The sequence below is a fragment of the Toxorhynchites rutilus genome, chromosome 3 (assembly GCF_029784135.1).
Source record: "Toxorhynchites rutilus septentrionalis strain SRP chromosome 3, ASM2978413v1, whole genome shotgun sequence".
NCBI classification, from domain to species: Eukaryota; Metazoa; Arthropoda; class Insecta; order Diptera; family Culicidae; genus Toxorhynchites; species Toxorhynchites rutilus.
Window position 1 is genome coordinate 120,878,583 of NC_073746.1, and position 25,936 is coordinate 120,904,518.

A 25,936-nucleotide genomic window follows, 5' to 3' on the forward strand; every position below is an offset into this window, starting at 1 on the left:
CAGAAACAGAAACAAATGCAACGACAACGTCCAACGGAAACGGAACCAAAACAGTACACGGAAACGGAAATGGGAACGGAAACGGAAACGGAAACGGAAACGGAAACGGAAACGGAAATGGAAATGGAAATGAAAACGAAAACGAAAACGAAAACGGAAATGGAAACGGAAACGGAAATGGAAACGGAAACGGAAATGGAAACGGAACTGGTACCGGAACCAGAACCAGAACCGGAAACAGAAACAAAACGCTCACCATTCAACGGTCAACACGCAAACACAAACGCCCACATACATAGAAAAAAAAAACGGTTTCGGTCGGTTTAGGTCCACCCTGACTTTTTTCAATTAAGGGCATGCCGTGTATTACAGGTAAACTCAATTTATATAGCTTGTTTCAAAGAGCAACCCATAAGCAATCTAAATTGCCTAGTTTTGTATTTTTTTGTCATCTACAAGAATATTGAACTCATTTTCCGTACAGGTAAAAATTCATCTTTTCATGTTTTAAGCATTGAAACACACAAAATGGCGCCAAAACGCTAGAATGAAGGGAGCAGGAAAAAGGTCACCATACAATCAAATTTTCAGCGTTGTGACACCTTTCATCTGACACTATCAAAATGTGGTGCCATTCCCGAGATCCAAGGGGTGGTCGGATTAGGGCAACTTTTCCCTACTGTTATAAAGTTAATACTATTAGGAGTGGATAATAATGAATATTTAATATATAATAGAATTATAACACGTTATTAACATTCCTGTCAGTACTCACATCTTTTTTACTTATGAATGATGTTCATATGCTTATTGTGTTATGATATATCTGAAGTTAGTAAGATTTTTTTTCTCCTTTCTAATATCCGGTATTCGACCGGAAAGTTACCGGATATCTGTTTCATCTCTAAAGGGTCCCTTACACGATAAATAATAATGACATTACTTCATCAGAATGACAATAACAATGATCGTGTAAGGTTGACAAAATTGATATGAAGGGCAATAATGATGCAAATCCGGTTTTCCGCTGATCTCGCTCCATCATTACTGTAATAGAGCAGGGACACTATCATTCGAGGTGTCTAGGGTACTGTGCGACATCTTGTGTCAAAATCTATGTTTGTGAGCCAATTTACTTTCTATCAGATTAGTGGGCCCAAAGCAATTTAAAATTCTTAAAATTTGAATGAAAGTTATTATTTGCTGTTACATGAATGCATAAAACACATAGCACTGAACCTTACTTGATCAATTTTCTATAATTTCTTTGAAATCCCTACTAAAACTCATTAGTATAAAATAAAATTACCACCAGAATTAGTTTTAGCTCAAGATGTTTTCACCATTTACAAAAAAACCTGTTGCAACACATTTGATGTGAAAAAAAAAGATTTTTATTTATACTTTTTGATTTTAGAGGTTTGTTTCTTCTACCTGAAAACCCGTTATCATTTTCGCTTCACAACGATGGAGCACGAAGCATAAAATGTTAATTCGCGATGGCGACGGTGCAGTGTCGACATCTATTGCCCAAATGAGTGGGTGAAGCATACGGGTAAGATACGGTGTCGACATCTACGAAGGTATTAAATGGCAATGAATCAAGCATAAGCTATTGATTTTTTTTTCTGTATTATAGTGACTTTCAACACTTTGGCTGGTTCGTCACTTTTACCTTCCATTTTGGAAGAATGTCGGGAGTGAGAATTGAACTCGTGATCTTTAGCGTGAGAAGTATGGATGTTACCACTACGCCAGATCGCCTCCACATAAGCTATTGAGATTACTGTTGAAAAATACAGTTTTAAATTGTTAATAGATCAATGAAAATGATTTCAAAATAGTTTTTGAAAGCTCATAGCATATTGTTTTGAATCTTCTTCATCCATCAGTGGAAGATATTATATTAACAGATCAAATTGTTGAAATTATAATTAGAAACCATTATTAGGAACAACTTTCGTTCTAGATTTTTTCATTGTTTGCAGAAAACCTTTCAAATTATTTATGTGGATGTTTATTTGATATTGTGTGATTCGAATGGCAATTTCTACGATCCAAAATTGTACTTGCATGTACCAACAGATACTTTCTTTCAGCGTCCCAAAAAATTATTCCACGTTTTAATTAAACTTTTTATTTTACTGCTTGAATTTGCAATGTCTTCTAAGCTACTGAATCTGACCATCTCACTATCGGTCATCTCGAAGCTGTATAGTGTGATCGTTTTGCGAATGTCCTTTTTCCTGAGCACGATGGTTGACCGATAGTGATGGTCATTTTTATTTTTGTATACCACTTTAACATTTTAATTCGTCGACAAATTCATTTTTTAATTAGTTTAAGTTTTAACCATTTGTAAATAGTAATTAGGTTGCTTTTCGAACATTTCATTTTATAATTATTGACTAACGGGTAACAGATATAATAAAATTGATTTTCATTGATAGTTTTCATTTCGAAAATGTGTATATTTCTCTTACGACTATGAAGGCTAGAGTAGCTGCATTCCTCAGAGCAATAAAAATGATCGTGTAGGGTTGAAGAATAATGAACGGAGTGTGTTTTGCTAGTATTGCCAATACTGATAATGTCAATGCTACTGATCGTGTAAGGGCCGCTTAACACTTTCGACGCCCCGTCACCCAGTTATGGGTGATACTTTCCTCGCTCAAATTGAGTAGGATTTTTAGAAGGAATTTGATAGAATAGGCACCTAAATGTAACTATAGGATATGAAGAAAAATAATTAAATCATAACCATAATATTATACTGTTTATACTATACTTTTTATTAATTTATAGTACGGATGGTTTGTACTGCAGTTTTTTGCAAAACCCCTATAACGGGTGTTAAATAAAAAATGAGAATCTTTTCAATCACATATAAAAAAACATTATTTTTTTTTCATCGATTTCACTATTTTTTATTAATAACATAATGTGTTTTCTTCAAAAAAATGTCAGTGAATGTTTGAGTAAGAGCCAAGGTCTGCTGTTCGACGCAACTTTGTCGCGATGCTCTCACAAGAACGTTGTACGGCACTTACGTCCATTTTCCGGATACAATTCCGGATTCTTGTAGTCAGTTGCTTCGTGTCCTTGGACCTCCAATTGTTTTTATACATTAGGGCACTGAGTGAGCCAAAGAAATCCTCTATTGGACGGCACTGGGGTAAGTTTGTTGGGTTACTATCTTTCGGCACGAACGGTATCTTTTTCTTCTCAAGATACGCCAGCGTCTTCTTGGCGTAATGGGGCCTTGTCCGGCCAAAAGACGTACTTCCCATCCGCGTGATGCTCGTTCAGGAACGGCAGCAGGATTTTATCGAGGCACTCTTCTCGATAGATTTGTTGGTTGATTGCCAGACCGCTCGGCTTAAACCAAGGCTTTGAAATGCCCCGGTCGGAAATGGCGATGTACAACATAACCTTTTTTTCAAACTTGTGCTTGGAATATGTGTGCCTGGAATATGCGTTTTGGACAGCGGAAAATAGCTTTCGTCGTCTAGAACGAAAGACGTCCCGCGGTATTTTTTGGTCATCCACCGACATTGTGGTTTAACCGTCTCAATCTGCTCCTCCGTGTACTCCGGCGACCTCGTCTTCTTCCTGCAGACGATTCCTTCCATCTTGAGGGTCCGATGGATCAATACGTGGGAGCAGGCATATTTCCGACCGACGTCACGCAGGCTGGTTGCGTCCTTGTTGTCAAACAGCTTCTTTAACGATGTCTTCCTCTGCTTCGTCATTATCGTCACCGGACGACCACTTCCGACCTTCCGCTCTACGTTCAGGGAACCCAGGATACGATATACCGTACTGACAGGTACATTTTCTTCCTTAAAATGTGCCACCGTGAACTTTTTTTCTTGCTGGAAATGCGTTTCGTAGAACCGTACAATGCGTGCGCGGAGCACGTGCTGTTCCGACGCCATCTTTGCTTTGACTAAATTCAAACTAGCAAAATCAAACACGCCTACTGTTTCTAGGGAGCCCAAAGAGCAATTTTCTTGGAGAAAGAACATTTTACGCTCTTTATTTGAGTTACTGAAAGGTGTTGAAAAAATTCTCATTTTTTATTTAACACCCGTTACTATGACTTTGGCATGTGTTATTGTCATCAATTCGTCTTCAATTGAAAACAATCATTGCTAGATCATATAAAAGTTATCTATAAACTAAGTTTGATCGTCATTTAATAATTTAATCGCAAGTTGGGCTCTGCAAGAAACTCAAAAACGTCGCGTTGGGCGTAGAACGTGTTAAAGGATATGCGCAATATCAGTTTGATATTTCTCCAATTTTCGTTACATGTCTGATTTTCATTTTCGTAAAATTGCCACCCAGTATTCAAATCGAAGATGAAGTCCTACGACAAAAAAGGGTTGGTATAGTACATTTTCTTCCATAGGTATAAGTGCCGTGAACTGATTCGTCGAGCCGTTCTTCCGTAGCTATTCAATACTAGTTTCGTGTTCTTCCACTAATAGAACACATTAGAAGGTACATTATTTTTCCATTTTAAACTCGTTACGTAATCTACACCTGTCATCCTTTGAGGCGTCTCTACCGGTTACCGCGTCTTCTCGAGCAACTCGTTTATCGCGAGTTCCTCCGGTATTCCGTCCACTTTCCTGCCCAGGTTCATTATTATCATTCGTGTCCATTCTGCATTGCATTCTGACCGGCATACGGCAGTAGGTACTGTTTTGTTCTACGTGGTTTTACAGCTCACGACGATGATTTTACAACAAACTTGTTCACTACCACCTGTGTTGTGCCACGTCCTCCCTTCGCCTTGGGTCAATTTCCCAGTCAACCCAAAACCGAACGAAACGTTGACGTCGTCGTCGTCTCATGTTGATGTTGTTCTGTTCCGTTTGTCGCTCGCGCCGTTCTCTCATTCTTCTCCGGCGCTGCGGCGCACACTTTTAGTAGCACTCATGCTTTCGTCGAGTTAAGACGTTTGGGAATCGTACGGCATCCCTGGGACGGCGAGACGTCTTCGATCTGTGGTGGTGGTGTTGTGTCTCTGTGTGGAACGTGTGCGGTGTTGTTTCAGAAACGCGTTCCCTCTTCCTGCTACTAGCGAGAACGATGGCGCGCAGCGGTTTTGCATGACTGGAAGTGATTTAGAGTTGAGGTCTTGCGTATAAAGTGTAGTTTCGTTGCAGAGCAACAAAACAGTAGTGCAGTGTCGCGGGCTTTTTTTTTGGGTCAACAAAAAGTGAGATAATTTGCTTGTTCGGATTTGACCAGACCAGAGTGTATGGCAAAAAAAAGTTGAAATATAGTGTGTGCATAAATCTAGCGGAAATTTGTTTATCGATAGCGTAGTGTCCCCATGTATCATTGCATAACTGTTAGTGGCAAACGAAGGTTGTAACAACACACATCGATTGGATTGATTCATTGAGAAGTTGAATACCTACGCGCAGTGCTGTGTGGATTGTTGGTACGGCTCGAGGTGATACCCTCTGAGCTTGGGTACTACTATATTATTAGAGGTGGCGGCTGCAACATGATTGGCTGTCCGTGTTTATGAATAGTGAGAGTGAAACCATTCGTCGTGGTTGATTTGTTTATTTCCCAATACGCCATAATACACTGTGAGTGCCTACAATAGTTGCAGCTGTGAGGAGGCGGTGGTTCCGAATAGAAACGTGTCGGCGGTTTGTTTTTACCAGGAGGAGCAGTGATTAAGCAGCAGCGTTCAGGATGACGATCTTCAGCTTGTGAGTCACTGTTCAAACTAGTTTCTTGTGCTTTGCTTGAATACAAACATGTATGATTTTTTTTATCGACCACAAATTCATGACAACGAATCTTATTACTCCATGAATTCAAGACGGATGCTATGTGAAATACTCCTAAATGACATACTTTTTGCTCGAGTTCCTTCAAATTAGAACAAGATTGGAAAGGATATTATAAATCATACGAAAAACGAACTCGTGTAAAGGAAAGTTTTCCGAATCGACCATCTGCGTTGACAGCATCCTGGAATGAATTATAGGAGAGGAAACGTTAGAGTATGCTTTTAACATTTCGTTTTTCGTGGGAAATTTCCTATTCGAGTTGCTCTGATGCTTACTATCCCCTAAGTTACCCTGATGAAATGTGTTTTTTAATCTGTTTCATAGTACTATGTGATCGAAAGACGTTCGGAGATTCCTTTCTTTTGAACGGATCAGCTCTATTGAATTTCTGGATGTCAACGATGTTTAACTGGTTTTTTTTTTAATTCGTTTATTTTTACAGGCTCAGTTACTTAAGTTTAAAGGAGCCGAATTCTTAAATATAATTTTAAAACTATGTATATAAACAATTTTCTTACATCTATGGTTAGTAAGGTGGAAAACCGATTACTCGCGGTGTACTCGAGTTTAGGAGGGTGACATATTTTTAGGAGAAGGATGGGATATAAGGAAATTGTAACAATGTTGATGAACACTCAATTTATAAATCTATTCGTATATCTATAGTGTATTTACATTTCAACTTATTCTACTATTTATAGCAAGGGGAAATTTAACTGGTTTTGATATTGATTTCATCTACCAGGTGTATGCACATGAAACCAGCAGTTTCTCATTAAAACACACGTTTATTGTTCTTGGATTTTTTTTTATTCTTTATTATGAAGACTTTCAGCCGTAGGCTGGTTCATCTCTTATTGTTCTTGGATGATTTGAAATGTTTTATTCTTGGTAATAACCATTGGAACCTGCTCATTTTTCTCCTCTTTCAGGCAATTTATGAATATTTCGTTAAAAACTTTTGTTTTTTTTTTTCAAGCAAATACAGTCATTGAGCCATTTACGCCGCTCATGTTCACAAGAATTAAAGTGCTACTCAGCGAGTACTTGTTCCATCAATGAAACTAAATAATAGTCGGAACGAACAAGTCTAGGAAGTGAGCTACATGTGGTACTTGATCCCAATTGAATAGCTTTCCTGATCGGTCTTACATCGGCATTGTCATCGAGGAGAATAGCTTTGTTCTGCCCTCTTCAATATTTTGGTTGTTGTTTTTTATCGTCGGCCAATAGTTTTCGGTAACTTTCATTATCAATAATTTCACCGATTTTCAAAATGTCGTATCAGATTACACCTCACTGATCCCAGGAACACAATACTGTCCGGTACTTACGCACTAAGGCCATCGGAGCCGAAATACAATAGAGAACAGATTTATTGCACGTACGGGCACTAAGTTATCCTTTGTATGGGTTATGACTTGTTGTTTGCAATGTTTTATTATTTTTCAGTGCTACGAAAATTCGTTTTCGGAACTCCGTATCGCAACTTTCATTATATATTAATTTTGTTCATAATAACATTTATTCTGAGGTTGATGTAATTGGGACGAAGTACCCATCTAACGAGGATAAGAAATCGAGATGGTCTCAAGCCGCCGAGATGACGCAATCCGAGTCGGCCGCCGACCGCCGTCCTAAGCGACGGCCTCTCACAAGCAAACCTGTTTTCTAAAGATTGCCCGGTTAGTTTGAAAACTAGGAGACGATCCTTTAGTTTGGTCCTCGTCGGACGGCATACGGCATAATTGCTATCTATTGTATTTCTTCTCCGGTGACGTTCATACGAAAGTACTTATTGTCCTCTTTCTGAAGCGATCTGGCTCAATGTTGATCGTGGTGATCGTGCACTTGAAATTCTTGAAATAAAGGTCGGACTCGATTTTATACAGACTCGATTATATATGATTCGATTATATACAATTTTAGACTCGAACAGTTTGATTTTTTTTTATATTTGAAATATGACTTATTTCAAGAGAAAACGAAATGGGTCAACGTTAAAGTGAAAGTTAATTGGCTATTACGAGTGACAGCCAATTGGATGACTGCATAACTTAAACAGGCGAAAAAAAATATTACGCCGAGTATTAAAATTACTCAACAGCTGCTAAGCCTTAGTAAGAAAGATTTCAGCACATTCACTGGTCTTGTAACAGGACACTGCCCGAGTAAATACCATCTTAAAAACATAGGTTTAGCACAAGATGATATTTGTCGCTTTTGTAATGCCGAAAGCGAAACCTCGGAACATTTGCTCTGTAACTGCGGAGCTCTAACTAGACGCAGACTTCAACACCTTGATAAAGCTGTTCTGGAGCCCAAGGAAATTTGGTCTGCGTCGCCGATAAGAATTATAAAATTTATCAAACAGATTATTCCCGATTGGCACCTATCTCACTATAGCTTTCAGTCTACTCCTTCATCAATAAGTAGTAGATAAGCTTGAAGTGTAGTATAAAAAAGGGGTATACCACAATAGTTCATTATATATTAATTTTGTTCATAATAACATTTATTCTGAGGTTGATGTAATTGGGACGAAGTACCCATCTAACGAGGATAAGAAATCGAGATGGTCTCAAGCCGCCGAGATGACGCAATCCGAGTCGGCCGCCGACCGCCGTCCTAAGCGACGGCCTCTCACAAGCAAACCTGTTTTCTAAAGATTGCCCGGTTAGTTTGAAAACTAGGAGACGATCCTTTAGTTTGGTCCTCGTCGGACGGCATACGGCATAATTGCTATCTATTGTATTTCTTCTCCGGTGACGTTCATACGAAAGTACTTATTGTCCTCTTTCTGAAGCGATCTGGCTCAATGTTGATCGTGGTGATCGTGCACTTGAAATTCTTGAAATAAAGGTCGGACTCGATTTTATACAGACTCGATTATATATGATTCGATTATATACAATTTTAGACTCGAACAGTTTGATTTTTTTTTATATTTGAAATATGACTTATTTCAAGAGAAAACGAAATGGGTCAACGTTAAAGTGAAAGTTAATTGGCTATTACGAGTGACAGCCAATTGGATGACTGCATAACTTAAACAGGCGAAAAAAAATATTACGCCGAGTATTAAAATTACTCAACAGCTGCTAAGCCTTAGTAAGAAAGATTTCAGCACATTCACTGGTCTTGTAACAGGACACTGCCCGAGTAAATACCATCTTAAAAACATAGGTTTAGCACAAGATGATATTTGTCGCTTTTGTAATGCCGAAAGCGAAACCTCGGAACATTTGCTCTGTAACTGCGGAGCTCTAACTAGACGCAGACTTCAACACCTTGATAAAGCTGTTCTGGAGCCCAAGGAAATTTGGTCTGCGTCGCCGATAAGAATTATAAAATTTATCAAACAGATTATTCCCGATTGGCACCTATCTCACTATAGCTTTCAGTCTACTCCTTCATCAATAAGTAGTAGATAAGCTTGAAGTGTAGTATAAAAAAGGGGTATACCACAATAGTTCAAAATAATGGATGCAGTGGTTCACACTCAACAGGGGGAAAAAAATACGAGTACAGTAAAGTAAAAATCGTGATTTTGGTAGATTTTAGTTGAAGATTCACCAGGAGTTGTTTAAAATTATATTGCAGCGAAATTAAAAAAGATAGAAGTTGAGTGTCAAAGAACAAATTGTAGAGCGATTAGAGAGCATCAATTTGGTTGATGCAAATATTCATGTTTATTATGTATTTTTTGGGTTAAATTTAGGGTAATACCTTAAAAACCACAAACTTTTGAAGTTTTTTACTTCTAAAATGTTACTTAACTCCACTAATTTGGAAGTTTCACAACTGTATCCTGTATAAAATTTTCTTATCTTTCAATGGAAGCAACAGAATTGCGTAATTTTTTAATTAGAGCTAGTTCAAGGCAAACAGGGAAAACAGAAACAGAGAAAAAGTTCAATAGCTCTGTCATTGTTGGAATTCGAACATATGCGTAGAATAATTTTTATCATCAAATATGATCCTCTATAACCTCTATCATAATTAGGATTTTTTATATGAGAAAGGTAGAACAGAAAATATGTTTATGAAAAATAAATAAAAAACCTTTTTTTTGACTCGATTATACGTATAGGGGAACTGGTACAAATTCGGTACTCCATTTTGTTTTTTTGGACTTAGCTCTTGGCCAATGCTCGGAATTTCTTTATGTTACGTCAGCTTATGAAGGGATCTATTGCGGACATTTCCCCGCAAACCGATTTCAAAAACCTTGATTTGGCTCGGAGCTTTGAGCATAGAAATGAAACAACTCAAATTCGAGTACCCGAGATGCCCGGGTATAAATTTGGTACCCCATTTTTTTTTTCAAATTAAAAGAATTTTCTTGAAATCACTGAAAATGTATTTTTTGACATATTCATACAAAATAGAAGTGAAGTACACTATCCCACGTAAATTAACTCAACTTTGACGAAAAAGCATGCAATTTTACAAAACAAAAAACCCATTTTTTCAAGAAAAGGTGAACAAATTTCATCTCGATTTATTTCTAATTAAAAAGGTAAAACGAATCAAAAGCCTTTACAAAAGTCGCAAGCGTAGTAATGGACATGCAATACTTAGCATAGTGTATCATCAACACTATGTTTACATTGGGGTGCCAAATCACCCGCATACCGAATTTCCACTTTGGAATGAAATCTATGAACTTTGTGATAAAAATCTCGATACACTTACTCGAATTCGTTGAAGAACATCAATTTCTTGATCCAAATCAGCTACAATATTTAAAATCGTGTCACTACTCGATTTTTAATGATTTTTCAAAAGACGCACATAAAATTTTTTCGAGATTTCAAAAACTGTTTTGTTGTTGATTTAAAAAAAATACAGATATTTTGGGTTTTTGGCATCTGACGTTTGTTACTACATTACTAGAACACTTTTTTTAATTCACCACCAGAGTACGCTCATTACCGCCGGAGATCCGGGTGGGTACCAAACTACCCACGGGGTACCGAATTTGTACCATACAGGATTCGATTATATACAGTGAGAAGAAATCGAAAACTGTATTAAATCGAGTCCGCGCTGTTCATTCATTTTTCGTCCCCGGTCTCTATCCGATACAGAAATGTCTTGCTTTTGTACCTGGCAAGCACCATTTCGCAAACGCTGTTCCAGTTTTCTTGTTGCATGTCAGTCAAATCATCCGGGAAACATCCATCAACCTTCAGGATGGCTTTTGGCTTTTAAACGTAAAGAAACAGTTGATTGGTCAACATTTAATTATTCATCGAATTGTTGTTGAGTTTGGCCATCATCTTCGTCCAATAAAGTTTTAAATTCAGCGCCTTCTAACACTTTCGGTGTTTTTTTGTGTTTCTCGTTCCTCACATCAAAATTATTACTTTTAAACATTTTGAACTACTTTCAACAAGCTCGCCATGAGCTTCCGATAATATTCTATACTAATCTGAAGTGGGTTATTTAAACTTTATAGCCAAAAATGAGTAATGTCCGCTCGTAGGCACAACATTAATCATTTTAAACACAAAAAAATGTGGCGAAACGTTTAATCTTTCACATTAGCATGTTTAGCTATTCAGCCATTCGATACCAAACCCATATAGTGGTTCTCTAATTTCTGTGAAAAGTGGTAATTTATTTCCTCATTCGAAAATATTAGACCCGTATTTTTTATTTTTTCATTAGGGTGCCCATTTCCATTTTAAGGTGGTCCGAAAAATCAACTTTCTCTCCTTTTTTTTCAAAAATGATTTTTTTTTTCAAAAATTGTAAATTGTAAAAATGTAAACTATAAAAAAAATGTAAACTATAAAAAAACAAATACAATGAATAAACATGGAAACAAAATACAGTTTTTTCGCAAGCTTAATATTTTTTTTCGAAAAAGACTAGCAGCTTTGACTGACTGGCTAGCTGCAAAAAAGGCTGACTGGCTTTGATTTGATATGTCGATTATCTAAATCGGTCCAATAGATAAAAAATTATGAATTTTTGTAGTGGAAAAAAAACTTTGAAAAATCATCAAATCACATCACATCACGCAAGAACTAAAAAAAAATCCCTCTCTGATATTTAGGAATGTTATGTAAAAAATCCTCAGATTTCAAGAAAAAATATAAAAAAGGCGCCCCGAGATCATGGCGAGGCGCTATTCAGCCATTCCATACCAAACCCATATAGTGGTTCTCTGATTTCTGTGAAAAGTGGTAATTTAATTCCTTATTCGAAAATATTAGTTCCGTATTTTTTATTTTTTCATTAGGGTGCCCATTTCCATTTTAAGGTGGTCCGAAAAATCAACTTTCTCTCCTTTTTTTTGAAAAATGATTTTTTTTTCAAAAATAGTGAATTGTAAAAATGTAAACTATAAAAAAAATGTAAACTATAAAAAAACAAATACAATGAATAAGCATGAAAACAAAATACAGTTTTTTTCGCAAGCGTAATATTTTTTTTTTGAAAAAGACTAGCAGCTTTGACTGACTGGCTAGCTGCAAAAAGGCTGACTGGCTTTGATTTGATATGTCGATTATCTAAATCGGTCCAGTAGATAAAAAATTATGAATTTTTGTAGTGGAAAAAAAGCTTTGAAAAATCATCAAATCACATCACACCACGCAAGAACTAAAAAAATCCCTCTCTGATATTTAGAAATGTTATGTAAAAAATCCTCAGATTTCAAGAAAAAATATAAAAAAGGCGCCCCGAGATCATGGAAACCATGAAAAACAAATATAATCAATGATAACGAAAACAAAATTAAAATTTTCTGCAACTGTAATATTTTTCCATAAAAGATAAGCTAATTGGCTTCAATTTGATATGTCGATCATCTGAAAAAAGTTATTTTTGGAAAAGTGAAAAAAAACAGATTTTTCGAATCACTCTAAAATGGAAGTAGTCACCCTGATGATAAAATAAAATAATACGGGTCTAATATTTTGCGATAAAGAATAAAATTACCACTTTTCACGAAAATCTGAGAACCACTACATACTCGATTACAAGAGATTAAATATTTGTTCTCCCACCAGTATTACTTCACATTTCTAATGAACAAAACATTAAAACTATCATAACAACTTCAATCTATTTTTAGCAACGCATGAAAACAAAAATTTTGTGCGTCTGATGCAAAAATACACAAGCACTCTCCACCAGACAGCATGCAACCCGACGCTTCATATCATTTCATATAGCTCACCCTTGGATTTGAAATAGCGAATAAAATCTGGGTGTTGCTTTATTCTCGATGTTGATTGTGAAAACTTATTGAGTATAATTTGTGAATGACAGAGAATGTAATGGTAACGGATTCTTTAAATCTAAATAAAATTCAAATAGAAAAACAGTGCTCTTATCGATGAAAGGAGTGAAAGTTATACGTCAGATAAATCTTATTCTTTACCCCTAAAACTATGAATCTTAAAAAAAAAAGAATTGAAATCGGAATTGTTTATTTTGCATTCTCCCTGAGTAATCTGGCGGTCAAACAAAGCATGAAATTCTTGATTTCGGCAGCAAATTCTCGTGGAGTTTCCATGGGCATTTCTTTGCCTCGAGTGTTTATCTCGCCGCTCCTATTTGCTTTCTGGACACAGGATTGTGAAACTCCTGCCATTCATAACTCCAACAAAATTTTAATTTTTATTTGACCACAAATTTTGAAAATTTTAAACACATATACAAATGGCAGTGTTTTCGTTTTTCGGATTTTGAAATGTGTTCAGATTTTTCGGTTTTTTTTATTAATTCGGTTATTTTTACAGGCTCAGTTACATAAGTTTTAAGGAGCCGAATTCTTAACTATATTTTATAACTGTATACAGCGCGGACTCGATTATATACAGTTTTTGAATTCTTTTCGCTATATATAATCGAATCCTGTGTATAATCGAGTCAAAAATATTTTTTTTATATTTGTTTTTTTTGCATGAGTTTTTTTGTTTTTTGAAAATAAAAGAGGAATTTGATTTTTGATACATCCCCTTAAAGTCAGAAAACACCTTTCTCACATGAAAACAATTAATTTATCCAGATTCTCTCAGGAGGTGATAGACGATCATATTTGATGAAAAAAATCCTATTACGCATTTGTTCTAATTGACAATGACAGAGTTGTAGAACTTTTTTTTTGTTCCGGACTCTGTTGCCTCAAACTGGCTCTACATCAAAAAGTAAACTACGGAAAACGATTCTGATGCTTTCATTTGAAAGATGAGGAAATTTAGTACAGGATATAGTAGTGAAACAATTAAATTAGTGGATTTTTATAACATTTTGGAAGTGAAAAACTTAATAGTTAATAATTTTTAATGTGTTATTTTTAATTTTGTCCTAAAAATTCATCTTAAACTAGATTATTACTATCAATTAAATTGAAGTTCCCCAACCGCTCTACAATTTGTTCTTTGACGCCCAATTTCTATCTTTCTTAATTTGGCTGCAATATCGACTTAAACAATTCTTGGTGAAAATTCAAGCAAAATCTTCTAAAATCACGATTTTTACCCCACTGTAGATGTAATAGCCACCTAAACTTCATCCTAACGTTGAAAAGTTACATTTTTTCATGAAATAAGCCATATTTGAAACATAAAAAATATTTTTTTCCAAACTGTATATAATCGAGTCCAAAATTGTATATAATCTAGTCCGACCTGTATAAACAATTTCCTAATTCTATAGTTAGTAAGGTAGAACACCGATTACTCGCGGTTGACTCGAGTTTAGAAGGGCGACATTTTTTTCAGGAAAAGGATGGGATATAAGGATATTAACAATGTTGATGATCAAACTCAATTCTTAAATCTATTCGTATATTTATAGAGTATTTACATTTCAACTTATTCTACTGTTTATGGCATGGGGATCAATTACTCGCAAAGAAAGAAAAGGAGGGTGTTTGATATTGCATTTTTCAGACGATAATGTATTCAGAAATACTTTTCCGTGCATGCTATAAGTATGGAAAACCTTCAATCCAATGTACTGAAATTACACAAGCTTGAATATTATGAATTATTTTGAATTCTACTGTTTCCTCTGTCTATTGGTATCGCATTATATAAAAGCCCGAAGTGGATAAATAAAACTCTCTCTTATCATACATCTCTACATCTGTGTACATCATTTATTGGAAGAAGCAAGTTCAGTCAGTGATTTCGACAAGTTCGCCTCGCTCGCTCTCGGAGGATAGAGAAAATAAGTTTATCTAAGTTTTCAACAGAGGGTATAAGGATATCGGGATAATCACACACGAAGATCGATAGCTTTAAGGAAAACATATATTTGGGACATGTAATCAAGGTCTAACCGAGCCCATACATCCTCAACGGCACATTTGGTTGTTTTCCTCGGGCCCGAAGGGAGTTTTCTAAGTTCGATCTGGAGACCAGATACTGTTGGTTCGGTTTATTTTGTGATTCAGAATTATTTCATGCAGATTTATTTTTTTTCATTTTCTTTTTTCATGTGTTCGTTTTTTGTGGTTTGTCCGGTTTTTCATGTGTTCATTTTTTAGTGTGGTTGAATTTTTCGTGCGCCCGGATTTTTTAGAATTTTTTTGTTTGTCCGTTTTTTTATCGTTGGTCCGAGTTTTGTTGTATCCGGGTTTTTTGTGTTAATAATTTTTGGGTATCCGTTTTTTTTTGCCCAAATTTTTTTCGTGAGTCCGATATTTTTCCATATGTTCGAAATATTTTTTCGTAGGTTGTGACACTCTTGCCGTTGACAATTCCTGCAATTTTTCAAATTTTTATTTGACAACAAAATTTTGAAAAATTTTCTACAAATGGCGGTGTTTTTCGTTCTTCGGATTTTTGAATGTGTTCAGAATTTTCTGTTGGTTCGAATTGTTTTGCGATTCAGAATTTTTTCATGCACATTCCATTTTTTTTTGTTCATTTTCATTTTTCTTGATTTCGTGTGTTTGGTTTTTTGCGTGTCCGGTTTTTCATGATTTGGTTTTTTTGTGTGGTTGAATTTTTCGTGCGCTTAGATTTTTTAATTTGCTTGGATTTTTTCGTCGGTTCGGATTTTTTATGTGCTAGGATTTTTTTTGTTTGTCCGAATTTTTTTGTTGGTCCGGATACCCAGGTTTTTTGTGTTCATATTTTTTGGGTATCCGTATTGTTTTGCCGAATTTTTTTTCGTCCGATATTTTTCCATATGTTCGGATATTTTTCGCAACTTGGGAGTTTTTCGTCTGTCTGAATTTATATGCGATTTTGTATTCAGACTTTATGTGTACGGTTTTTTGTTGGTTCAAATTTTTTCGTACGGCTGTTTTTTCATTTGTTTGTTCGGAGTTTTTTTGGTGCGCTTGGATTTTTTCAAGGTTTTGTATTTTTTTGTCTGTTTTTATTTTTTTTCGTGAATCCGTTTTCATATTTTTTTGTGTATCTAAAGTTTTTTTTTGTTGGTCCGTTCTTTTTAATTTTTAGAAAAATCACGGGTTTAATATTTTGCGATAAGGAACAAAATTATCACTTTCCCGAAAATCTAAGTACAAATGTGTCGGTTTGGCCTGGAATGACTGTGTAGTGATATAAAGATTTGTTCACATCAAATTAGAAATGAATCGGTTCAGGGTTTCGAGAAAAACGCGTTTGAAGTTTTGTGTCAAAGGCGTACTGTATCACATACCGCATCATCAAAATGCCTATACTCGGTAAATAATGGGATTTTCCAAAAGTCCTTTCTAAACTGCGGAAATATAGAGAAAAACATTTCGGGTTTTTTTCGAAGCTGTTAGTCAAAAATAATAATATTGAATATAATTTAAAAAAAAATGTTAGAAACATTTTTTGTTTCATTTTCATGCGATTTTTTTAAAATTGTTTATTTTAAATTTTTCTTTTTTTCTCTTTCTTTGAAAATTGATTTCGCACGTTTCTGAGACATAAAGTGTAATTGATTTGTTTTCTAGCAATGATATGAAGCATCAACAACATTTTCTTATTAAAACCAAAGGGTTGGGCTCAGAATCGAGTTGAATGCTGAGATTCGATGTATTTTTCAGTCGAATTAGTTACACCACAATAGGTCCCTTATTGCGGCACTGTTTTGGTAATCACCGGCTTTCCTTTCTCAGTTTCACAAACCCAGCGCGGAAGATTGGAAGAGGGTCGAACAATCGCGTTATTTTTCTTCCTTCCGCTCGTGGCAAATCTCGCGCACTAATCCAAACAATTTCCCAACGAATGTTTATTCTGCCGAAAATCAACGCACTAAGCGAGAACAAAAAATGTTGTGAAATGTTTTCAGGAAACATCGATTGAACTTCAATCTATTTAACACGTCTGTAAAATTAAATTGCGGGAGATGATCTGTTTCTTATGGTCGAAAACGGAAAACTAAGAAACAAAAAATAATTACCAGAGGAAACCGATGGTACTTGAGATGAATGTGAGTAGAGCGAGAGCACACCAGCTGAGATCAGAGGCAAACATCAAGCTGCTGGGTTTCATTTCGATTCCCCTTGCTTCCCTCTGGGTTTCCTCCTCGTGCCACGGCGCGGATTTAGGAGCGGATGTACGCATAATACGCATGATCTGTTGTCGAGCAGCACAGCACACCAAACAGTAGCAGTTCGCTACGCTCTGCCTATGACGGCTCATTAAAGCATCAGTACACGCAGAAATGAGAAAAATAAAATAACAATCCATGAAGGGACGGAGGAAAAACAATCAATCCGATCGAGGCTGACCCCGTGGAGGCAGGTTTGAAGCGCTTCGAGAAAAATTTAAAGATACAGTGGACCAGAACTGAAGAGATTTATGACGTATTGTCATTCGGGAAATTAATCCATATTGTTTCTGCGCTCTATTGGTTTTACTTCCTGCGAAAATTTAGCAGCCCCAATTGAAAACATCTTCATAACTGATATTCCATGCGGGGCAGTAAATATGAACTGATTCAAATGCAGCATCTGCTACAACAACCGGAAAAGATAGATACGATCGTTCGCACACAGTAACAGGACAATTGCAATAGTGCAAAAGCGCGTTAATAATCCACAATCAGCCACGAGCGGTTGCGCGAACAAACGGTTATATAGGCTGTTAGTTCGCTAATTGTTCTCTTCCGGTGCGTGAAAATGAGACCAATCCAGGGAATGTACCTGTCCGCCGCCACACCGCAGCACTGATCATAATGATGATGACGAGGGGATGTCATATCTAGCTCACCCAATAGGATCGCTGCCAGGTTTCCGGGAAATGACCGAGTCTCTCGGCTCTTGCAATGAGGATGAGCCTAACGAGTGATAACGTTCGCACAAATTAGTCATGGATTGCGGACGTGCGTGTGTTTTTCTCATGTATGATGGTGCGTTTGAATTGTTGCTGGTTTAACGGATTTACATTCCTTTCCAAGGGGTTTCAATGTCAGGTTATTTCCGCTGGTTGATTGATAGCGATTACGGTTCTAGCCGTTCGCTCACGATAATCGTTTCCGATAATTTATTGCATATTGCTATTAACAAGAGATAATCCAACGAAGCTTGCTCGTTTATCGGCGCGTATGCGAAGATTTTAGTGATGGCATTAGTATCCGTGTTTAGCCATGATCTGACTATATTTTCGAATCGAGTTTGGCCAACCAAACGGCGGTTCCGCTACCATGTTTTTAGCCACCACAACGAATCCTCGCATATTAAACATTCATAATTGACAATAGCCTCTCTCGATTTGAAAATGATGATGATGTGACCTGGAAATGAACTGGAAAATTTAAAACCTCTATAATTGGTTTTAAATTTTCCAGTTCATTCGCCTCTAAAGACTTGACAAAACCAGTTCATGAGGTTAACACGTTCAGCCTCGCGTCGGTCCCTAGGGGCCGACGTTGAGCTTTTTGATAGGAAAGCGCTGACTGATTGGGAGAGACCAAGTAAGAAAATAAAAACGGGTTGTTTTCGGGGGTTTTACAAAATTTGACTACTTTATAGTCGAATTTCTGACTTTTTTCTCATTACACCCATGCCTCGCTTTACGGCCTAGATACGGTCCACGAAACTTAGCCGCAAAGCGAAAAGCCATATAAGGAATCAATTATTATAATAAAAATTCATTCAAATTCAATCGGATCGGTTCCAAATTTGTAAAATATGTAACATGATTTATCATTCAAAATGCATTTTTTTCATTTAAATCAAAAATACATACATGTAATGTATGTATTTGTACATAATGTACATAATTATGTATATACAAATGTACATAAAATAATAACATAAACAACTTCATGTTACATTAAATATGTATCAACGGTCAAAGGATGAATGCATTAGAGTGTCAATGGATGTGTGGAAATTACCTTCGAATTTTCAAACGGGACTTTCTTAAACAATGCTTTTCATTTACTAGGGTCGCACAGCCGCCAAAGTTTGAGTTTTTTGAAAACCGAATAATCACCCAAGAACACGTTTTTCTCAGAGTCAATTTTCGACAAAAAAATTTTTTTGTGCAATTTGAAGCTATTAGGCATTAATTTTTTTTTTGTAAAACTTCGATTTCGAGCCATATAAACCCATGATTTCATGCCGTTACAGCGAAACATTTTGGGCCGTAAACCGAAATCGTGCCTTAATTGAAGAGGGCCGTTATAGCGAAATGCCGTATAGCAAGGTATGGGTGTATACAATATGTATCTTTGGAAGCTGGGACCGACTTGTGCAAACGCTGTTGATGCGGAATGAGTGGAAAGCGCAGCAAGAAAAGCTCAACGTGTTAAATTAAATCTCATCCAGGCAAAAACGGAATTCATTCCATGCCAAATCGTTTTAGGAGTTGCAGCACTATCTCAGTTTGCCGTGAAACTTAGTGGATGCTGAACATTGACCATTTAGGCAACTTTGCATACTTACACTTCTACAGGGGAAAAGTTTTTCTAACCACCACATTATGTTTTATAAAAAAGAATACATATAGCGATATAATTCATTCGGCAAAGTTCAAGATAATATCAAAATATAGAGAAAAATTAAAGGGCCTGGCTAAAACCACTAAATCACCAGCTGTATGACAAATATTGTATAGGATATCAAATAAGAAATTTTTGCGGTTTTTTTTGAACCCCTATGTGGTTTGACATAGGATCTATAGTGAAAAACGTACTTTTTCGTTAATTTCACGTCATCCTCAAAAGCTTCGAGATAAAAATTTGAAAAAAAAGTGCATCTTACTACGCATCTACTTACATCTGTCAGAAAATATATAATTTTTTTTTGAACCGCGTATTCAAAATTTTTTTTATTAGATTTTTTTGACGAAAAAAATTTTTGAATTTATTTATCGATACACCTTAGTAAGAGGTACTTTCAGTTTTTTTTTCTTATTTTTGTCTCAAAAAGAATGAAAAAAAAGTTGCATTTTTCACCATAGATCATAAGGACTCAAATATATGGTACTATTGCCAAAATGTTTTATTTAGTACCATATACAATATTTTCCATTCAGCTGTTGATTTGGTTTGGGGGGACTTTTTACTCCCTTACCCAGTCAGAGCCTTTGGAAATATAAAAAAATATATCACACATAACACACACACATAGCGATTTTTTCAGTTCGCTTTGGTTTTGTCTTGAACTGAAGCCCCTCAGTAGGACGCTCAATAGAAACGGTCATGGCATTAGGATAAGGTATGGCGACGGCGCCAACGAAGAAGTGACCCATACCTTTTACGTGGACGATCTCAAGGTCTACACTTATTCACGTCAGCGTCTAGCTATGCGGGTTGTGGAAGAAATAAGTAGGGACATCTGCATGGAGTTCGGCCTCGATAAGTATCCATCTGCTGAAAGGACAACTTACCGAACCCGGAGGCTACGAGGTCTATGACGGCGAGTTGATAAAAGGCATGGTTCGTGGCGAATCCTATAAATATCTTAGATTTCGACAGCTCATCGAGATTCGCGAGTGAACTGAGTCAAAGTACGCGCGATCAACACATTCGCGGTTCTCCTGCTGACCTTCAGTCACTACCACGCAAAGAAGGGGGACTTGGAATCGTCGACATATCTGTACTGTGAGTTGCCCAGGTACGACAACTGCGCGAATACTTCGCAAAACGCGCCAACCAAGAAGCATTTTACCGGGCTGTCTGCGCCGCTGACAGAGGATACAGCGCTCTGTACTTAGCGCAAGCGGAGTATCAGCTCAACTACAGTGGAGGAGAAGATTGCATCTTGGAAGCAGAAGGCAGTGAATGATGCCCACCCCCATCAACTGGACCAGCCACATGTCGACAAGGCCGCTTCAAATCTGGGGCTAACGCGTGGTGAACTCTCTTCAGTAGTAGAAGCCGACATGATAGCCATCCAGGACAGGATAATGCCGACAAGAGACTGCAGGCGGTACGTATGGCAGCAAGACGATGATGACATTTGTCGGATGTGCCATCAATCAGGTGAAAATATAGAACACATTATGGGAGGCTGTCTCGTTTTGGCCACCGCAGCCTACACCGAGCGCCACAACAACGTGGCCCGCATTGTTCATCGAGAATTGGCGTCCAATGCACAATGGTCCAGGAGATGCATTTAAGTGGAAATTAGCATTTAGAGCTCGACAGTCATTCTCTAGACAACAATTGTCTTCGACAAAATTGTTGCATACGATAGAGCGCTCATTGTTATGTTATCAAAAATAAGGTGACCAAAATTGTCGATGAAATAAAAAATCTAACTTTCTTATCTTTATAGATAGAGGTAAATATAGTTCGACAATGTTGTAGTCCCAGTTATTTGAGACATCTTTGTACAACAAGGTATTTTTTTATCTCTTGAAATAACTGATATAGCGCATGTTTTCCAATTTACGTTAGGGTCACCATGAAAAAAAAGGTTTTTTTGCTCTAGCTTTTATATTTCAAATTCTACATACAAACTGCCTTCGGAAGACTTTTAGAACTTAATAATCAAAACAAAAGAAGTTTTCACTTACTATTTTCAAGTCCCCTACTCTCAAATGCGTCTTTATGAAAAATAGGGTTAACAATACACATTTCACCTACTGCACGAACTATTGTCTTGGACTTTCTTTTTTTTTTAGAAAAACTATATAAGCGGTCTTATACATCTCCAATCGTCTATCTTCTCGATGCTTTTTTGGTATTTGCATTTTGATTTTAACCGTTCTTCAGATGGAATATTTTTAAACGATTTAGGACCATATTTAAATTCCTGTGCCATTATTTTAGTTCCCAATACACTAGAAAATTATGGGAAAGGTTGCCCATCGATCATTGTTCACTTTAAAGTCCGACATGATTCAGCTATTTCATCTTCCAGGGTAATTATACAAGACACAACGCCCAAAATACTTACATTAATTGTGCAATCAAGGATTCAATATATACAGGACCAACAACGATGACGGTGATGAAAACACTCATTATAACTGTTGTCTCCTGGCGGGACACAAAAATCAGGTTTGGAGTTTTTTTTCTTTTCTGGCTCCTCCCGATGCTCCGGAAGAAACATTGTAAACGAGTGAAGCGCGTAGAGTGATCTATACAGCGCCACCATTGCTGCTAACCGACAAGAATTCATTTTCTCCTTCCCCCGTCGCGTCACCATTCGAGTGGCGGCGGAAGCTGCGGCGACGGCAACGACAGTGGGTAATGAGATCAATTCCAGCGAACCGAGGAAAACCAGCAGCGTCGGTATGAGCGCCAAGTCAAGACATAGGCAAACACACCACACTCGCAAGTACTAATTACTACCGTGAGCTCTTCCGTTTCACCAGAGGCATTACAAGTGCTTGCTCCTTGATTGGCGGGCTGTGTTACGTTTTATCGGGAACGTGGTTCGTGGAGGTGCTAGAGTGTGTGGTTTTGACGGGTAGAACGGGGGCTGGCGGGTGCTGGGGAATCGTGTTCTGAGAATTAATATCGATTGTGTTTATTTATCCGCTAGCATCACTATAACCGTAAACATTGTAGATACAGCGTAAAAATGAATCGTCGGTTTCGAAATCTGCTTCAATGAAAAAAGGCAATCAATACGATACATTTACAAATATGAGAAAATAGGGGGGTCTCCGTAGCCACATTGGTTGCGCGTTCGCTTAGTAAGCGATCGATCGTGAGTTCAAAACTCAGGGCCCTCATTGACCATCTTTGTGTTGTCATAGAATAACTACGTCCACGCAACAATCATCAGCGATGGAGATCGATCCACGGTCGGAATAAGATCGATTCTGCCATTCAATGCTCCTGCAAGACACGTCGGGCTGCTACTCTATTAATAACTCAACAATGATTCTATAAACTGTCTAAATGGATAATGGAAGATCAGAAGGAATACTCTTACGCCGAAAAATGGCAACTGTGTAATGTGCTAGTATGATAAACATGTGACATGTACACGATTAAAATTCGGCTCTGTTACAGCTAAAATGCTAATGAGCCTAAAAATAAACAAAAGGAGTAAAAAAAAATTGAGAAAAATTTAATTTTCATATTACTTCAAGATGGGGGTACATCTATATCTAGTAACAAGCCCTACTAGCCTCGAGTCGTTCTCGAGTAATCGGTTCCTCGTCCTATTAACCGTAGAATAAGCGAAATTGTAAATGTGCTTCAGAACTAAAATTTGGATTTAGAATTTGGCTCCTTGAAACTTACGTAACTGAACCTGTACAAAAAAAGATTTATGAAAAAAATATGATAACAAGTGAGTTTCACTCATTAAAAATCATGTTCTCATTAATATTGGTTAATATTAATATTTTTTAAATGTTAAGTATTTTTCATTTTTGTACAAAAATTTTAACTCAAAAACTATAAGACCTTCTTAATTTTGGTCAAAAAACTAAATGTAGGAAGTTGTTTAAACTTCCATGACAAAAAAATTAATTCGTTTCTTCAAAAACTTTATTTTAACTCTGAAAAGAACATACGTACAGCCCATATAATAACCAACAAATCGTCTATAAATCGGAAGAAGGGCACTGCCACTAGGAAAGAGTTCTTCTAACAATTAATTTTTCCATGTTTTTTTTTAATTCTACTATTGTTTTACTCGTAATATTTTTGTGTGTAAATTATGGCGATTGCCATGTTCTGCAATTTTTTCCTATTCAGGAACATGTCAAAATAATGTCAACCGCGAGAATTCACACAACAGTGTTACGATTGAAACATTAGTTTTTCATAACTCTTCATACAAAAATGATATATATTCCAGAAATTATAAAAGATAGGAAATTGACGAAAAAAAAAACATTTTGTTATTATCTAAACCTTTGTCGAATACATTATATCGATATCATGACATTAAAAAAAATTTTGATGAATTGTAATTTTTCCAAAGAAAACATGAAAAAGTTGTTGTTAGAAGAATTTTCTCTGAGAAAAATGAATTTCAATTTCTAAAATATTTTTTTAGTGTAAATTTTTGAAAAAAAAATATTGTAATCCAAACATGTTTTATTCTTTGACCAACATTTTGGGGGTCTTCTAGTTTTGAGTTTGAAATTTTTGTAAAAAATTAAGAAATTTTTGTTTGGCTTTTTTCAAAAGTCTATATTTTAATATTTCATGAATGTAAAGTTGCTTAACATATTGAGCCCCGAATTTTTCTCGATACCATTTCCATTCAGCCGGCATCAAGAGCATTTGCACAACATCAGTGTTGGTCATTTCCGCTTCCAAAGATATTCATTGTATTTAACACTTTGACGGCCATGGCCAAGAAGTTCGTAAAAAACTGGAGAGAAAAACTCGTCAAATGTATTCTATTAAAACAATCCAGACATAAAAACTTTTTGGAGCATTTCGGGCAGTGATAAATTGTAATTGGTAGAATAATACAAGTCCTATTATGTATTGAGTCCAGTAGAAAACGAAAAACACATTAATTGTAACGTAAAATGTGTATTCTAGCGCACACGTTTGAAATTTTGGAATATTTCGCGTGTACTGCACTCATGGCCCCAGCGGAATAATTTTTCTAAGTGTTAAATAAAATAGGCAGAAGTTCGACTAGAAAATAGTTACATATCGTAGAATATCCGAACACAAACCATTTTAGAAATATTTCCTTATTTTGTAACTGTCAGTCCCAGTGATCTGAGTTTTTCTAACGAAAAGCTCAACGTCAGGGACCTAGGGATCGACACGGGGCTCACAACCCACAACTTTTCACTGCAATCTGAGCTTGACACCGAATTTCACTATATGATTTACTCCTAAGACGAGTTGGTATGAAATTCGTCTTTTATAGTCACCATTCTGTCTTTTTTTCAATTTTGTAAAATCGCTACGGTACGCGTTAGTGAATACATTTTTACGTATTACAACTGAATTTCATCCAAATCGGCCGTATAGTTTCCAAGATAAATGTTTCGTCGACATTTAGAGGGCACTTCCGCGCACAACTACCGGCGCCTTAATGAACAATATTTTTGGTTACGTCGCAGGAAATTCGAACGCTTGAAATAATATAATAAGTCGTCAAAAATTCGTGTTTTTCGGGATCCCTCTCTCATACCTCCTCGCCGGCTGAACGAAGCGGCATGGTAATCACTTCCATCGAAAGATGAAAGGTGTAGGAGTGATGTCACTTATTGACTATCGAAAGCTTGATTCAATGACCCAAATACTCTTTTGGAAACAAACTATTGAGATCACAAATTGGTTGTGGAGTGATGTTACTTATTGACTATCAAAAGCTTGTTTAAATAGCCCAAAAACTGCTTGGAAAGCAAGCTGTTGAGATCACAAACTACCTGTGGAGGTACGATGAAAAGATTAACTGCATCGGTGTCCATGCTGTTAGGTGGAGAGAGTTTATATATGATTGAATGTGTGTGATTTTATGCGTAGTTAGAAGCTGAGCCGGCTGTGGCCGCAAACGAAGAAGAAGCAACACATACTGAGTGCACGACGTGTGTTGGCAATAAGTACACAAATCACGGAATACGGCAAGCTTGTGTTTTGTTCTCGCGAGAACAAGAATGTAAAGAAGAGTAAAATTTCGATGCATTCTAAAGAGAATTGTTTTTTATATTTTTTTTTTGACTGGAGAGAGACGGTGTGAATTTAGGAACGTTTCTGGGCTTATTATGGCCTTTTTCCGAGCATTGCTTCCAGGTTAGAAGTGGCGTCATACAGTG

At 36.6% G+C, this 25,936-nt stretch overlaps 1 protein-coding gene across 6 annotated transcripts in view; it reads left to right on the plus strand.

Moving 5' to 3' along the window:
- The window catches only part of LOC129777695 (protein Star), an 86,597-nt gene that overhangs the window by 13,940 nt on the left and 46,721 nt on the right, over nt 1–25,936 (plus strand). For 5 of the 6 annotated variants that reach the window (XM_055784129.1, XM_055784131.1, XM_055784132.1 and 2 more), the window contains exon 1: nt 4,930–5,738. The exons of the other annotated variant lie outside the window; for it this stretch is intronic. In XM_055784129.1, the coding sequence (XP_055640104.1) occupies nt 5,722–5,738 (17 nt within the window). In that variant the 5' untranslated portion in view covers nt 4,930–5,721. Of the gene's footprint in view, nt 1–4,929; nt 5,739–25,936 lie in introns of those variants that run through there. 6 annotated transcript variants of the gene reach the window in all.